This window comes from Leptosomus discolor, chromosome 2 (genome assembly GCF_034619465.1).
Source record: "Leptosomus discolor isolate bLepDis1 chromosome 2, bLepDis1.hap2, whole genome shotgun sequence".
NCBI classification, from domain to species: Eukaryota; Metazoa; Chordata; class Aves; order Leptosomiformes; family Leptosomidae; genus Leptosomus; species Leptosomus discolor.
This window is the reverse complement of record NC_141392.1, coordinates 73,261,330-73,278,018: the sequence shown is the minus strand read 5'-3', so window position 1 is coordinate 73,278,018 and position 16,689 is coordinate 73,261,330. Positions and strand designations below refer to the sequence as shown.

The 16,689-nt window shown below is 40.7% G+C and overlaps 1 protein-coding gene across 1 annotated transcript in view; it reads right to left on the bottom strand.

The window, feature by feature from the left end:
• The window catches only part of FRK (fyn related Src family tyrosine kinase), a 53,153-nt gene extending 39,520 nt beyond the window's left edge, over positions 1 to 13,633 (bottom strand). The window contains exon 1 of the mRNA XM_009961334.1: positions 13,206 to 13,633. Coding sequence (XP_009959636.1) covers positions 13,206 to 13,633 — 428 coding nt within the window. The remainder of the gene's footprint in view (positions 1 to 13,205) is intronic.
• Between the last annotated feature and the right edge of the window lie 3,056 nt (positions 13,634 to 16,689).

Genomic DNA, 16,689 nt, shown 5'->3' with positions numbered 1-16,689 from the left:
GTCAACAGATTATAGCTGACTGGTGGCATTTTTCCATAAATGCTAAATTTATGTTAGACTTGAGTTTTATTGGTGAGATGGCAGAATAGATATAATAGGTGATAGCAGAAGAGACACAGAAGCAAAAAAAGGGAAAGAAAATTAAGTTATACTTCTCCATATATTTTCTAAACAAAATATGACAGCTTAACTTGTGAAAGTATTCAATTTGAAAAATTTTCAAATTTAAAGGTTTTTTAATTGCTGTTTTCAAATGGAGTTTCCAAAATATAAGCATTTTTTCTTTTAATTTTGTTCAGAAAGGATTCATTATCTGGAAATAAGATACAACCAAGCAATACCCTTCATTTTGTTTCAGGCCATGTTAAATATTTTGACTCGATACAAAACTAAAATGAAGCACTACTGAGAAACATTGCTGCTTCTTTCTTCCAGGAGAAGGGAGCCATTTTTCCTTTCTCTCTTTCAATACTTATTTGATCATGAATACGAGCACTAGGACACAAGTGATACGTTCATCCATGAAACAGGGGATCTATAGCTAAAATTTAAAGCAATTTAAACCTATGTCTCTAGCACACCATAGTCACAATTTTGCTGGAACATACAAGGTGCACAGGTGCTTACATACAGCAATTTGGAGAATGTACCACTATTACAACAGAGGTAATCCTTTTGCAACTGAATGTACATGAGCTACCACCAAAATTAGGCAGAACTTTTGCTAAAATTTCTTTTTAGCAAGATGGAAAATTGCAGGTTACTTCCAGAAAAAAAAAAAAAAAAAAAGCTTTATACTTCTAGATTCAAAGACCAGATTCACCACACTTATATTACACAGTGCCTTTAAAAAAAAAGTTTTAATTTTACTACTCGCCCAAAACTTGAGTCTAATGCTGAACAGTATCTTACTCCACACAATCCCAATGACTGCAATACAACATAGCAAATGTGTGAACCACTCACCTACCCTGGCAGACTGACCTTGTGTATACCTGAGACCCAAAAGGAGCCCCCAGCTGCACTAACAAATCACTGCGGGAGTCCAGCTGAAGAAACTGCAGGGAATTATTAGCTTGTGAGAAGAGGGAAGCAGATGTGTCAAAAAGGACTCTGAGCCTCTAAAGTCCGTTTTGGTCTAAAAAATATCTTTGTTTTGTGTTACCCCATTGTTTTTGTTAGAAATAATAAGCTGTACCTGAAAGAAAATGCCTGCCAGTGCTGTAGGGACTTTTACAGTAAGTAAATACGTGGGATTGTTTGGATAAGGTAATGTTCAACAGTGAGTAAGTGTGGTAAAATCCACTACAGAGGCTGGCATTTCCCCTTACAGTCTAGAATAAATTTACTGTCCTGTAAACGTAAACACAAAGATTACTTGGGCGATAGTCTAAAAAATCCATGACACATTGTGTATAAGCCTTTTTAGAAAGTACTTTAGTAGGCCATAACTGTACTGTCATGTGATTCTGTTGTAAGGGATTACGCATAATATCACATTAACTTTTCAATAGTTGATAATAGCAGTGGACTGTGCCACAACCATGGAAATTAATTTGGTCTGAGTCTGCTTCAAGAAGACAAATCATTGCACCGTTGGCTACTCTCACACTCTGCAATGACTGGGAAGTGACTATTTCTCCTGTAGGTATAGTATTACAAGGCCAAGTGTGTGAGCTCTGTAAATTAGCATAGCTCACCCAGTACTAGTTTCATTGCAAAATAGGAAGAAAAGTTAATAAACCAGCAACTAAATCACAATCTGATAGAGTTAATTTGCAGAAATCTCCATAAATAAATCTCATCCTGTGAGCCCCCATTTCGCTATTGCATAATTAATTTCAACATTTGTATTCATTCTCCACAATATTGGTCATCTGCATGCTCTATTATTTGATCTGCTCTGAAGCTCTTCTGTATGAAAAAATAAATGGTAGATGAAAGTGATACTGTATTACTTTTTCTGTGGTGATTTAGTTACCTAGGTCCCTAGTCTTTCTCCAATTTAAGAGACTAAAGTCAAAGTTTGTTCCCAGTAGTGGTTTTCTACCTGGATAAGGACTTCATTGCATTTAAAACTTACTCTAAAGCAACTTGTCTTTGGAGTCAGTGAAAGGCTACCATTGGCTTTAATTGGCATTGCTTTGAGATGTTTTGTGTGAAATATGGCCATATAACCACATCTTTTTAAGAAAACTTAAAATGTGTTCCTCAGACCTTAGTTCTGCTGAATAGAGTCTTTCAAATAGCGTGGTAAAATCTTGCGTCAATGCTAGTAGTACCTATATGCATTTGTTAACATATACATGAACAAAAGTACTGATGTACTGCCGTGATATACTCTAAAAGTAGCAATAACTCTGCTATTCGTAACAACTGAGGAACAATGTTGAAACCTTGAGGTAGCCTTAATGTTAACATGGTACAGAGAACACTAATAACAGCAATTGATTTAACAGTACAAGAAAATATTCAATCATACATTCACTTAAACCATTACAGCTTCCAAAAGCACTCAATTGATTTTCTTGAGAAAATAATTCCTGAGAAATTATTTTCTTTTCTCACAGGGAAACTCACCTCAATACAGAAGTAATACAGAAACTCTCAGAAACAAGAAGCCCCCCTTGCCTGCACAGGACACTGGTGGCAGAGCAGGAGTCTCCATCCATTTTGTGCAGAGCTCTCTCTTGGACATTCACTTGGGCACATACCTCCTCAGCCTATTGACAGCAATCTGAGCAGACTCCTGCCCTCTCTCAGGTCAGCTTTCAGTGGAGAACAACCAGGCCATTCTGTCCCCAGGGGGACTTGGAACTGCACAGTCTGGCACCCCCAGGTGACCCCGAGCCAAAGGGCAGAACGGTTCATTCACGTGACGACAAATTTCTTAACAAACCAGTCTCCCAGTTTTCAGGGTAACCTTTTCAGGGTGACAGATGGGAAGGGTGACACACTAAAGACACCTTTAACTTCCAGAAGGAAAGCTGGAGCACACAGAAATCCATACCAGTGTGTATATTATCAGCCCAAGACCCGCACACACGGTTTCTTTTGTAAGAGATCACAACACCGTGTCAGAAAGGTATATCAGCATCAAAGGAAGTTTCTTATGATTTTTCAAACATTTTAGCTCTGTAATATGAACAAGACCTCATTTTCTCTTTTCTTTCCTTGCAGGTATTCAGAAAACTAATAATTATCTTTCCAAGCTAATCAAGTTGTCATTCTGAAGAGTCAAAAACATCAGGTGACTTTCTATGGTTAAAAATTATATTTATCCACATCAGTGGCTGAGAATATACACACACTTCTAAACATTCATAGATCAGTAGGAGTTTGGGAAAAGCATACAATAAAAGAAACAGAAAGCCAAGACTCTCTTTTTTGAATTAGAGGTAAAGGAGACCACTAAGGGCATTTAGGAGTGGCCTCTTCCTCTTCCAGCTGCTGCAGCTTAGGGACCTCCTGCCTGGCTGCTGGAGCCCAGCCCAGGGACACAGGGTCTCTACCCATGCTGAGGGATGTGGCTGCCACTTTCCCGTTTGCAGGTTCAACCAGCGGTGAAGCTGAACGTGTGTCTCAGAGACACACAGAGAGGACATTGACATTCAATACGTCAACACGAGAGTGACGTACAGCACTCTCATAAAACCCAAGCACAGTTGTCTCCTCCTCCTCTTCGGCTGGCAGAAGGTCACTAGTGACGGTGCGCACACACACACATACACACACTCTAGATTCACAAGCACATGCACATTTGCAGATCCCACATCAGAAGCATGGCCTGTCTCTCCATCCAACAACCCTGCCCTGACCCCAGCCCCGCTTACCCACACTTGCTTCACGCATACCAAGACCCCCACCCACTCCAGCATCTGGGACTTGAGACCCCACTCACTCCAGCAGCTGACCACAGGCCAGGGCCACCTACACCCTGGCTCTGACTACAGTTGCTGGCCCAGTACCCAGTCACATCAGCCCCCCCAGTAGCTGGCACCTAGTCCTTGCAGCACTCACGCATGGGACAGAGGGTAAGGTTACACAGAGAGATAGTCAAGAAAGGATTCAATGAGAAGACAGGACAGAGTGTGGTGACCAGGCGCAGGGCTCAGCCAGACAAGTGTACTGACTGGCCCCATTCTACATGTTAACAGCACCTTTTATACCCCTTTCTGTCTACCCCCTCTTTGTTCCTTCCTGATCCCTTTTCCCTAAATCTCACTTCCTCACTTGACGTAGCCCCACACATCCCCCTCCAACACCCTGGACCCCCAGGTTTGCATCCTTATTCTATTCAAAGTCCAAGTTTGCCTGCTGTTTCTTGATAGCCCACCAATTAATGTGACTGACCAGGTTTATTTCTGATTATTGTCTTTATTAACATTAATCAGTCAGGTTTGGTGTCTCTGTGTTTGTCTCCCTCCCTTTCCTTATTGCTGAGGTCTCAGATAATCTTCTGAAAAAGAAACATTCCTACGCTCTGCATACCCTTATCGGTGAGTGTGACAGAGCAGGTTTGTCCTCATCACCACCTCCTTTCTCACATGTCACTCAGGTTTGTCTCTACATGTTCTTGTGTACGGCTCCTTTCACCACATACATACCCTTTGAGGAGCAGAGACTCCTTCCATATACCCTTAACGGAGACTTCCACTAACTGAAAAGATCAGTAGTTTCAAAAGGAATATTGAGGTTTGTGAGTTCTCATCATTTCTGAAATTCATGTTATATTCGTTCCCACATGTGTCTCAGATTTCTTTTTTTCTCTTCTTTTGCAGTGAGGTTTGAAAAGGTGTGCTGCAAAATCGTTTGTGCTATAAATACAGAAAAATGTTATTAATCAAACTAGCAATACATCTGCTTTAGTGAGAAAAAGCTAAGGGAAAATGTGCAAGTTTCTGCAGACTAATTTATAATGTAAAATATTATAGATTACAGAATAGTCAGCACAGAAGTAAAGAAAGTGTCAATTAGTGGAATCCTTTATGGAACCATCACTTATTATTTAATTCACTGCTTTGTTTTTCCAGTTTTCATTAATTAAGATTAGCATACCAGTACAGAAAAATCGTGTGTTTAAGTGAGAGAGAAAAGGAATGCATTCGTGACCAATATTTTGTTTGATCTTCTGAAAAGCTATTTCCAGATGAATTCTAGGCATGTTTGGAGAATTGAAAACTGCAAAGATGTAGATTTCTATTCTAATTTCTTGTCACTCTTTTTTTCTCTTTTTTTTTTTTTTTTTTTTTTTTTTTTTTTACACAGTTATGAGGTGCAAAACTGAATGTCAACATCTAAGGAAACTCTTTAGCTAAGCTTCTTAAAGATGTTTAATTTCTTATCTTAAAAATTCTAACACAAGAAGGGTCTTCAAATTTGTCACACATAGTACTATTTAAAAATCACTGAAAATTGGATTTTTCTTCTTCTTATATGTAGTAGTAAATATGTCATCATATTTTGCCTTTTTAAAAATATCTTAAGTATCACCTAATAAATTATATTCTTTCTTTGCTATGCATACTTTGTTCACATAGCTTGGAAAGGAATAAAACATTTTATTACAGAAAAACATTGAATCCTGATTAATCATATTTTCTCTACTAATCTGTTTTAAAATTAAGGTGCAGGTAAATTTTGTGTTGTCTGAACCAGGCTACTGGAAGGTTGCATTGTTATTACAATATTTGCTCGAAGCACCTCTGCAATAGCCTCATGTCAGAAGATAATGTCTGTAAGATAATAACAGGAAACGTCCTGGGTTTAGTTCTGCATCTTTGGTAGGAAGCAAAATGAATCGATGGGTGAATCTGTGAGGGTAAAGTCACTGAGGGCTGCAGCCCGGGCTGACTCAGCTGCGTTAGGGTAGATGGGGCAGATAAAGGTGTTGTCTGTAAAGGACCAGTCCCTGAATTTCACAGGAACCTGTGCAGCACTATCATTTCCTTTTGTGCCTTTTTATTTTGAGTGTGAGGTTTGATTCATTCATGACTAAGCAATCACCAATCCAGAAAAAAAAAGCCAAACACTTGTTTAGGAATATAAAACTTTCTACAGAGATGAGAGGATTTTTTGTGGGTTTTGGTTTTTCCTAATTGCTTAGTCCTCGCCTACAGACAGAAATAAAGAATTGTGCAGTGTCAACACCTACGCTTTTGCTAAACAGACTTGACAATAGGTCAGTAATTAGACATGGCAGTGGTGTACCCTCTGACATTGCTTATGCAACAGTTCCAGCTTCTGGTGAAGTACAAAGGGAACAGATCAAAGAAAGTGGATGTGTCTGTGTACTTTTCATAAAATCCTTTCTGAAACAGGATAATGGGGCTAAAGGGACCATTGGTTTGACCTCAGAGGGTATCTCTTTCATTTTTATGACTTAATCTCTCCAGCCCCAAAGTCTTCTATAACCAACAGTGCTTTTTACATATTGCAAAATAATTCCTCACAGAGATACCTGACCTCATTTGTTTAACATCAGCCCAGCTCCAGGACTTCTTAGCCTGGCTGAACTGTTACTATTATTCAGTTCTAAACCTGCTCAGAGATCACTCAGCTCTGCCTGGTTCCATGTTGTGCTGCGCAGAGAGCCATCAAAGACAACTATTGAGGAAACAGTAACCATTGTACAATACCTGACGAAGGCTTTTGCCAACAACATTGCTCAAAACCAACCAATCTAGGCTAGCACGCACAACACTTATTCCTACTGAGTCTGAAAAAGAAACATCAAACAGGGCTACTGAGTTATTCTGACCATTATATATATGGTCTTTGTTTTCCTAAAAGACACTGTAAAGGCCATCTGGGTTTCACAGTGCCATAAGAAAAGATAACTGGCTATGTTTGCAAGTTTTAAGGATATTTTTTCTGGTCTTCACATGATTCACTGTCAAATCTTTCACAGCAGGGTAATGGAAACTAGTATATAATGATTATAATGTATAACGTACACGCTCATTTCAAATAAAGACAAGGTAGGAAGAAATTTCTTCATTTCTGAGAATTTGAATAGACAATGTTGTATATTTAGAAAACCACATCACCAGAAAATAGGTGACCTAAATCAGACAAGTTTGCATGAACTGCTCATCTGCAATGCCGTAATTCCTTCCACCTTTCTGAGCAGACACACACATTTTCTGGACATGGGTACACACATGGATGTGTAAATACTGCTGGCATTTGACAAAATCTGACATTTCATAGTTCCGTAAACCATCTCCTTTTGTGTTCAATGTAGCTTTGCATATTTAAGAAACGAGCAGAAATGAAGACAAAGTTTGAGGAGTGCTTGAAGACAGCACTGGAATGCTCAACAGCAACTGAGAAGCTAAGTGATTCTTTTTGTAGAATTCAGTCATTTAAATTCAAGAGAGGCACGCCAAAACACACATGTCAGTTCCAAAATTTGGGTACTTCAGATGCTATGAACATAAGGTGAAAAAATACCAAAAGCATGATCTTCTGACTTTGCAATACACACCTTGTTTCACAGGGCTCTTTTGCATGGTCTTAAAGGTAACAGTCTTATAAACTTTATGTTGTGTGTGTATACATGTGCATGCACACACAAAAGCACATACATAAAGTCTAACAGCAGAAGGAAAAGATGGAATTTCAAATGAGTTTACATACAGCCATTTCAATTATTTACAATAAATATATATATTTGGTGATAAAGAAATATTTTCCATCAAAAACTATATGACAATAGCTTTTGTATTTAACATAACATGTTCCCAGAATGTAAGAACAAGCTACTACTACTTAGTGTAGCCATGTTAGCAATGAACAGTTTTCACAAGTTCATTTTGGTACAAGGGTTACTGCTGATTCTGGTGCTGTCCTCGGGAGTTTGTACTGTAACAGAGAGAGGAGTGACGGGAGCAAGAGAGACAGAGTGCACAGAAACCACAGTGCATTACATTCAGTTTTCTGAGGTGTTCAGCAGAATCTAAGGTTTCACTTTAAAAAGAGCCTCTAGACATATTGGCTCTAAATGCCACTTTGAAAAATGACCCACATGAACCAAAGAAACGCCCTAAGTCTGACTTTGCAGAAAGTCTGAAATAGGTGAACCCAGGGAATGCTTTATTGTTCAAGTATAGTAACACAGATTCAGTCAATGTATGAAACGGTTAAAGCTGAGTCAGGTCACAGAAGGTGAAGGAATTATGGAGATTGACAAAAATAACCTACAAGTCACTTCTGCTTTCAAAGGGTTGTTTAAAAAGCTCATTGTGGAATTGACTGGTGAGGTTTCACTGATTAGGTCTGGGGCTCAGTTTCCACCAGCTGGGAAATACCTACATAAGAAATCTCTCTGAAATAAGGAATGTTTCTGAAACTGGCAAAAGTTAAAAGTAACTGCTGTGATCTTCTTTGACCTAATCTGCTAGGAACTTATGTGGATATACTTCCTTCAGCATTGAAGACTTGTGTCAATAACATTGGCATGAACGTATGGAATGAAGTTGACTTTCAATAAGCAGCCGACAGGTCCACCAGGATGGCAGGCAAGAGCCCCCTCTAAGTACACTCTACCTTTCCTCTAGAAAAAAAAGAATTCATGTCCCTCCAACAGTGACGAGGTTTGTGGGGTTTTTTGTTTCATTAAAATAAACTGTACAGCTGGGCTATATTTGTTGCCCATAACAATTTGCACTCTGTCATTTTGTTGTTTAGTTAAAACAACTGGCAGTAATGAAGTAAGGGCAGGTGAATGCGTTACTATGGTGCCTGCTCATAGCGCAGAAAAACAGGTACAGAAAGAGCTCAGAGACAGGAAGGTCACACTCCTTGCCAAGGAAATTTATAACTTTTAGTTCAGATTTTGGTGTTAGTCAAATTGCTTTTTCTCTTCATCCTTTGCTGGATATGCAAGTTAAATTATGTGACTCTATCCCCATTTGCATTTTTTACTTTCCTTTTTTCTAAATGTTATGTGTCTAAACCCAGAAAGAAGAGCATTCTGAAGTCATGGGATGCAGCAGATACCACCTCACTCAAACTTCCTTAGAAATGAAAAATCTGTCTGGCTTGTGGTTTTGACTGTTTCCTGTGACGCAGAGAGAAGAAAAGCATCAAGTTTTCTTGCAGTCGCTAATTTATCATTAGCGTAGTCTGTGTCTGCTTTTGGTCAGACATTAAGTAAAATAACATTTTTGTAGTAATAGATGTACTTCCTCATGAAGCGCAAGTTAACTGTGTGACTCTGGTTTGCCAAACAAATGCTTATGCTCCCCGGCTGCCTTGTCCCATCTAACCCAGTTAGGGCCAGGAGAACACACCTGTCTCCAGAGACACTAGGTACGATCCCTTCACACTCCCTCCACCTGACAGGTTGTTGTTAGTATAAGGAGTACTGCAGGTGCTAGAAAAGATCAGCAATAAGAAGATACTTTACTGGTAAATATAAGAACAAAGGGCCTTGTTTCCTCAGTCTGTCCAAAACAGCCTTCGTGGTAGCAGGTGTGCATTTCTTAGACGTATTTAATCTTATGCAGAACACAATTGGACTGCAATGCTGCAGCAGGTAGAACCCAAGCCACGGATTTACCTTTTTTCCCCTGTCCATATTCATACAGATTGTTACTAATTTCAACTGAGTCATTCACACTCAAGTCAAAGGAAGGAAGCAAGATAAACTTATTTTTTAACAAGGTATCATGCACAAATAAGAAGTGTTTAACATTTGGCATGTTAGGTTTTTTTATATAATATATATATATTAGCAAAATATAAACAGTCTCCCTTCAATTTTGGCATACAATTTCTACCAATAAACGTCAGTCTGAGGAAAGCAACACAATAAAGAAATCCCATTCTTTCTCAGTTCTGCTTGAACATTCTGATAGCTGAGGATACATGAAAATTCCCTTTGTTATAAATAGTATCTAATTTCTGTTTTCCCCAGACTGGAGATATTGCACATCCTTTCTGCCCTTTCATCCATTTATTGATCCACCTTATCAGCACTACCTCAGTCATACTGGATGGAGTCAAAGAGATTTCCAGCAAGAAAAACTGTGATCTAAATGAGGACAAGGAAGAAAAGTTTCTCACTTTCCTTCTTACTTTACTGCATCCTATTTCTTACCAAGGAAAAGTTCAAAAAAGGCTTTCTCCCTGAAAAAATTCACAGACACTTCAGCAAGGAGACAAAACGGTCTGCTGGGGCACTTGCCGAGAACAAGTAATTACCTAGCATTATCTTCTGCCAGAATGGACAACACCAATCCAGATGGACTTTCCGATCTCTAACTGTCTCTATAATAAGGACCATGTCAAAATGTTGATTAAAAAGTCCCACATATATATGTGGTTAGTAATATTGAAGGCTACAGGCAAAACTAAAATGATTAGTAAAAGAAATTTGACTGTTCTGCACACAGCTTTCAAGCATATATTGGCTAAACTTACATAGTGGACCTTAATTTCTGAGTCATTCCATGAATTACAGACTATTTCATGCACCTCTAGCCCTTTATTTAAGTGAATTTATGGAGTATCCATGTATGCATACGAATGCCATTTTTTAAAAGGTTTATATATAAACATGCTGAAATCAGCTGCTAAAGAATATGGTCAGTTTGATTTTCTTCCCAAGCTTCCTAAAGGTCATACCATGATTCAAGTCTGTTTCCGAGAACAGTTTAGCCAGTTTGTCTTGATCTACAAAGATGGAGATACAGTCCAGAAATAAGCTAAAATTCCCACTGGCTCTGCAGATATACAGAAGCTAGCTGGTGCTAGGAAATGTGCGTTCAACCAGCTCAAAGACTGTTGATCAGCTATGGCTGGCAAATATTGCAAATCATTAACAACACACTGCAAATATATGGTATCTATGCATCTTGGCGATTGCAGAGTCTTTCATTCTCTGTCAGTTCTGTGCTGGGACCATAAAGGGCTGGTATAAAGGATGCCATAAAAACTTCCTGTTTCCACAAATGTCTACATCATGGCTATGAGCAATCAGTCAACACCTAAAGGGAGAGCTAATTAAAATCAAAATAGAAAGATGAAAGAAAGTTAAATTTAAAGTTTGGGCAGAGAATATGATTACTGCATTGAAGTTTAATTAAAGAGACATCACAATAACTTTTTTCACCCTCATTCTTTTACTTCAGGGAAAACAAGGTTTAGTTCTTTAAACCATCATTACCGTTGCTCTTATTGTTTCACTAGGATAACAGAGGGTGAGTGAAAGGGAATTCTTGAAGGAAATTGTAGCAAGGATTATTCCAACTGGATACAAGGCAAAAAAATCCTCACCATGAAGGTGAAAAGCTCAACAGGAAATGCTCAACTAAGCAAATGTGTCTGTCTATATTTTGGCCATGTTTGAGTTGGGATGACTGCTTCAAATGTACTTCAGAGGTCCTTTCAAACCTGAGTTAATCTAAGGTTACATGTGTGTGGCTTGCCAGCAGATAGTCTTGTATACATATGAGGATCACTAAAGCCAACTGACTTAGAAAGAAAGCTGAGAAAAGACAACATGTTTAGCCAGATTAGTTTTGGTATGAAACTAAAAACCTCTTTTGGAGGAATGACTTCATCTGAGACCTGTAAAAGCTCTCCATTTCATTCTCTCCATTTAACAATCTATAAATAAAAATCTTTTGGCAAAACTTAGTCTTTATTAATAAAGAGAAAAAGGTATAGAAAAAAGTAAAATAAAATTAAATCAATTCTGTAACAAGAGAAAACCAGAGGTTATGCAACAATGCACTTTGGCAAACTAAACTTTGTATTTCATACTGTAGGTGTAGAAAGATAAAAGGGACCTTAAGAGCAGAGGCTTTGTTGTATAACTGAGTGAAATTACTTTCAAAGTATTAACAGCAACCAGAAATCTTAGATGACTTGTAATAAAACTAGATCTTGAAGAAGAGCAAAGGCCAAGCTGACCTGAATTAGAGCCTACCACCATTCCTCTAGTGGTTCAGAAAATGCCTTCCCTGCAGATTAATTTCTGCAATTGGAAGAATTCTTTTGAACATGACCATTGAAAGGCTAGTCCGTCTGAATACAGAAATAGAAACAGCTGGTCAGACTCTGGAGATTAAGGTCTTCAGGTTAGAGAGGAATCTTACAGTTGCCCTAAGATGTCTCTAGCACAAATCCTACAGCTGATAAAAGACTGGCATAATCATATCTGAACCAATTTTCTTAGCCCTTGGCAGTACGGCGGGCAGATCAGATCACAGATGATGTTTCAGGTCCAAATGAGATTTAACTGAAAAGCTGCAACATCATCCCTCTAAAGTCAACATTAATTCTGAGACTAAGAATGAATGCCATTTCTACTGTCTCTTTCCACACTGATAATTTTTGCCAAAACATACCTTTGGAACTGCAGTCAGACCTATTTCAGCAAACACTGCCTCTGACTGCAACACACATAAGTAGCTCTGTATCCCAGGCTGACTCAGATCCTACTCATCCTCACTAGGGAGACAAGTAACTGATTTTGTGTGATTTCTGCTCTAGTTCAGAATATTAAATAAGATTGGACATAGTTTGAAAAGGCAGAAAAACATCGGCTGCATAATTAAACTCTGTGAAAGTTTAACAAATTCAGTTTGTACTCTGTGGCTATATCCACTCTTTTGCCTCTGCAGTACTTACTCCAGTTAGGTTTGTCCTGACAGCAGAGATTTGCCTCCAAAGAAGAAAAAAATAATGTAGAGAAAACCATAAAATCTTATCTGTTGGAGACTCAACCATCATTTATAAGAAGATATAAAAATGTAAAGGTAGCTTCCTGAAACTCTGATTAATTGATAACTTTGCAGCTGTTTAGGCTGAATGCTGTTTGGGGCAAGGGTCATATCTTTTCACTCTCTGGGAAGCATCTGACACACACTTGCTGTTTTACAAACAAAAATAATGAACCACCACAGTGGTAACCAACCTGCTATTCCCAGATGCTTCTTAGTGATTAGAGTATATCAGAGAGGGAAATTATTTAAACTGAAACAAACCCCTCAAACTCTGCCTTTTGTAATTGATTTTCTTGTGACCACAGTGTCTTTTTTGCACACGTCAACTAACTCTATCACCAGTAGGACCACTGGAGGTTGAGTGTGACAGGGTACTACTCAGCAAGAGAAAAGGCCATAACCTCCTGTCCCAAACCCATTTACCCTAACAGAAAAGAGACTGTGGAGTGCATTACGTGGGTTACTCACAGCTCAGCTTCGATGCTCTGGTCAGCAGCTATGTAGTTGGCAGGGATGTAGCCCTGGAGCTTGCGGCCAGGACAGGCTAACCCTGTTGGCAGAAGTCTAGCATACCACCAGCCCTCGTGGGATGCATCCAGCACTTCAAGCTTATCCCCAGCTCGGAAGCTCAAGTCCTCCTCAGTGCGAGCCTCATAGTCAAAGAGTGCCACAAATCTGCAAATATTCACCAGATGCTGGCCAGGCAGTGGAGGTAGAGGTTTCTCTTTTATCTTACTGTCTCCATCTTTCTGTCCTGCTTGGAAGTCATGCCTTACAACAGCAAGGTTGGTGAAGACTTGGCCGACTTTCTCATCTTGCTCACTGTCACTCCCCGAGAATAAGCATGGGATGTAAGGCTCCAAACAGGCGCAGTGCTTCTGACAAAAGTTTCCCATCCTGTTTCCTTGTTCCTTCCTCTGCTTCTGCTTTTCTTTTGCTTTTCCCAGTTGTGATACCCTTAGACCAACTTTTGCACCATCAACATTTTAGCTTTTTGCAGAATTTCTTCTCCCTCTCTTCCTTTGGCACAAACTGAAACAACTCTTGGCACAGCTGGAAGCTCCTCCCCGAGCCCCACTGAGAGCTCATTACAGGCAGCTCTTGGATCAGGAGTGAAACCTGATATATACAAGTGTTGGAGCACCTGGGGAGGGAATTTCTCGCTTCCTCTTCTGAACAGGAAAGCAACAGAACAGCTGTGCTGGGCTGAGCTCTGGGAACAATGGGGGAGCGCGGAGCCTCTTCTGTTACAGCAAAACAATCAAGTCAGAACATCTAAGCAAGGGAGGCTTCTCAACTCCTGCTGCTTGAGATGGGTGTATTCTTATCTCAGATGGGGTCCTGTCATATGATCAGTGGTGAACGTCTGTAAAGCCTGCCTTGGTAATGATTAACCAAGCTGACCTGCCTGTGTCCTTAGCAGTCTCCAACGTGGACAGCTTGAATATTTCTTTTTGTTTCCTGGTTTGCGGTGGTTTCGGTTCCCCATGGATACCTTTGCTCACTCGAAGCCAGCAGACGCCCTCACCTGGAGCGCACCTGCACCTTCTGCTCTCACTCACACCCAGATGCTTTCCCCTGCTATGTCCTGCCCTTCAAACCACTCCTCTGGGTTTGGCACTTCTTACAAACAAAAACAAATATATGCAGTTTGCAGTGATACAGCAATAAGTTTTAATTCATTCCTTATTCCGCATTTTAAGGAAACAAAGACACCAGGCAAAAAAAAATTGCTCTAGGTGGCTGGCTAACTATCAATCATATATAAAATACAGCAGGTGTCTCCCAGTCACCATGTAAGCCAATGAAACTGTAGTCCTATTTCTAATGCAGCTATAACCTGGCATACAGACCAACCACAGCTGTCTGGATACTGCTGTGGCAAAGCAGCCTGGAGAGCTGACTGCCACATCCCAGCAGTGCAGACCAAGCTTTATAATAGCCACAGCCTGGGGGACATGCAATGCTTGGAGCAGGAGCGGGAAGCACAGGAGACAGCCTGTTTGCACCATGCAATGGCATTTCAGTAAGAGGCAAACTCTTACAGATGAGAGGTCAATCAAAACCCACACATGGTCCTATAACTTCCCGGTGATAAAGAAAACTGGCTCCCATATTTTATTTTATTTTTGCCAGGAATAATCACTGTTTTCCTAAACCATTTACATATGTCTCTCATCTGCACTTAGTTGCTGTCTTGTGTTGCTTTACCGTACTAGAAAGAAAACCCAACTGAATAACTTGGAAACCAAACCCACTTGTTTTCGTCATGTCTCTCAGTCAGTCCTTTGAATGAGGAGACCAGTGGCACAGGCAGAAGTCCACTGATGGACTAGGAACTGTGGGATGACTGAAAAAAGTCTCTACTGAAAGTCTCCATTTCATGATTATCAGGTGCGTTTCCACCAAAGAAGGATGGGAGACAGTAAGTCAGCTTCATCAAGGGCCCAACTTAAATGCCTCTATGCAAACACCCGTAGCATGGGGAATAAACAAGAGGAGTTAGTCATGCGCACACCTGCAGGGCTGTGATCTTATTGGCATCATGGCCACATGGTGGAAAGCCTAAGTTGCTAAGCCATTATCCATAGTATTTGAGAAGTCGTGGCAGTCCAGTGAAGCTATCACTGACTGGAAAAGAGGAAAAATCACCCCCATTTTTAGAAAGGGAAAAAAGGAAGACCTGGGGAACTACATGTCAGTCAGTCTCACCTCTGTGCCTGGCAAGATCATGGAGGGGATCCTCCTTGAAACCGTGCTAGGGCACATGGAAAAAAAAAAAAAAAGAGGTGACTGGTGACAGCCAACATGGCTTCACTATGGATAAATACTGCCTGACATATTTGGTGGCCTTCTACGATGGGGTTATAGTGATAGTGGATAAGTGAAGAGCAACCGACACCATCTACCTGGACTTGTGCAAAGTATTTGACACTGTTCTACATGACATCCTTGTCTCTAAATTGGAAAGACATGGATTTGACAGAGGGACCACTCGGTTGATCAGGAATTGGCTGGATGGTCACACTCAAAGAGTCACAGTCAATGGCTCAATGTCCGAGTGGAGACCAGTGATGAGTGGCGTTCCTCAGGGGTCAATGTTGGGACCGGTACTGTTTAACATCTTTTTCAGAGACACAGACAGTGGGATTGAGCACACCCTCAGCAAGTTTGCTGATCATACCAAGCTGCGTGGTGCAGTCGACACACTGGAGGGAAGGGAGGCCATCCAGAGGGATCCTGACAGGCTTGAAAGGTGAGCCCATGCAAACCTCATGAAGCTCAACAAGGCCAAGTGCAAGGTCCTGCCTATGAGTCAGGGCAATCCCAAGCATAGATACAGGCTGGATGATGAGTGGATCGAGAGCAGCCCTGTGGAGAAGGACTTGGGGGTGCTGGTGGATGAAAAACAGAAGATGACCCAGCAATGTATGCTCGCAGCGCAGAAAGCCAATCACATCCTGGGCTGCATCCAAAGAAGCGTGACCAGCAGGTCGAGGGAGGTGATTCTCCCCCTCTGCTCTGCTGTGGTGAAACCCCACCTGCAGCGCTGCATTCAGGTCTGGGGACCCCAGGGTGAGAAAGACATGGACCTGCTTGAGTCGGTCCAGAGGCAGGCCATGAAGATGATCAGAGGGCTGGAGCACCTCCCCTGTGAGAACAGGCTGAGAGATTGGGGTAGTTCATCCTGGAGAAGAGAAGGCTACAGGGAGACCTTATAGCGCCCTTCCAATACCTGAAAGGGGCCTGCAGGAAAGGTGGGGACTCTTGATCATGGAGTGTGGCGATAGGATGAGAGGTAATGGTTTCAAACTGAAAGAAGGGAGATTTAGATTAGATATTAGGAAGAAACTCTTTATTGTGAGGGTGGTGAGACACTGGCACAGGTTGCCCAGAGAAGCTGTGGCTGCCCCCTCCCTGGCAGTGTTCAAGGCCAGGTTGGATGGGGCTT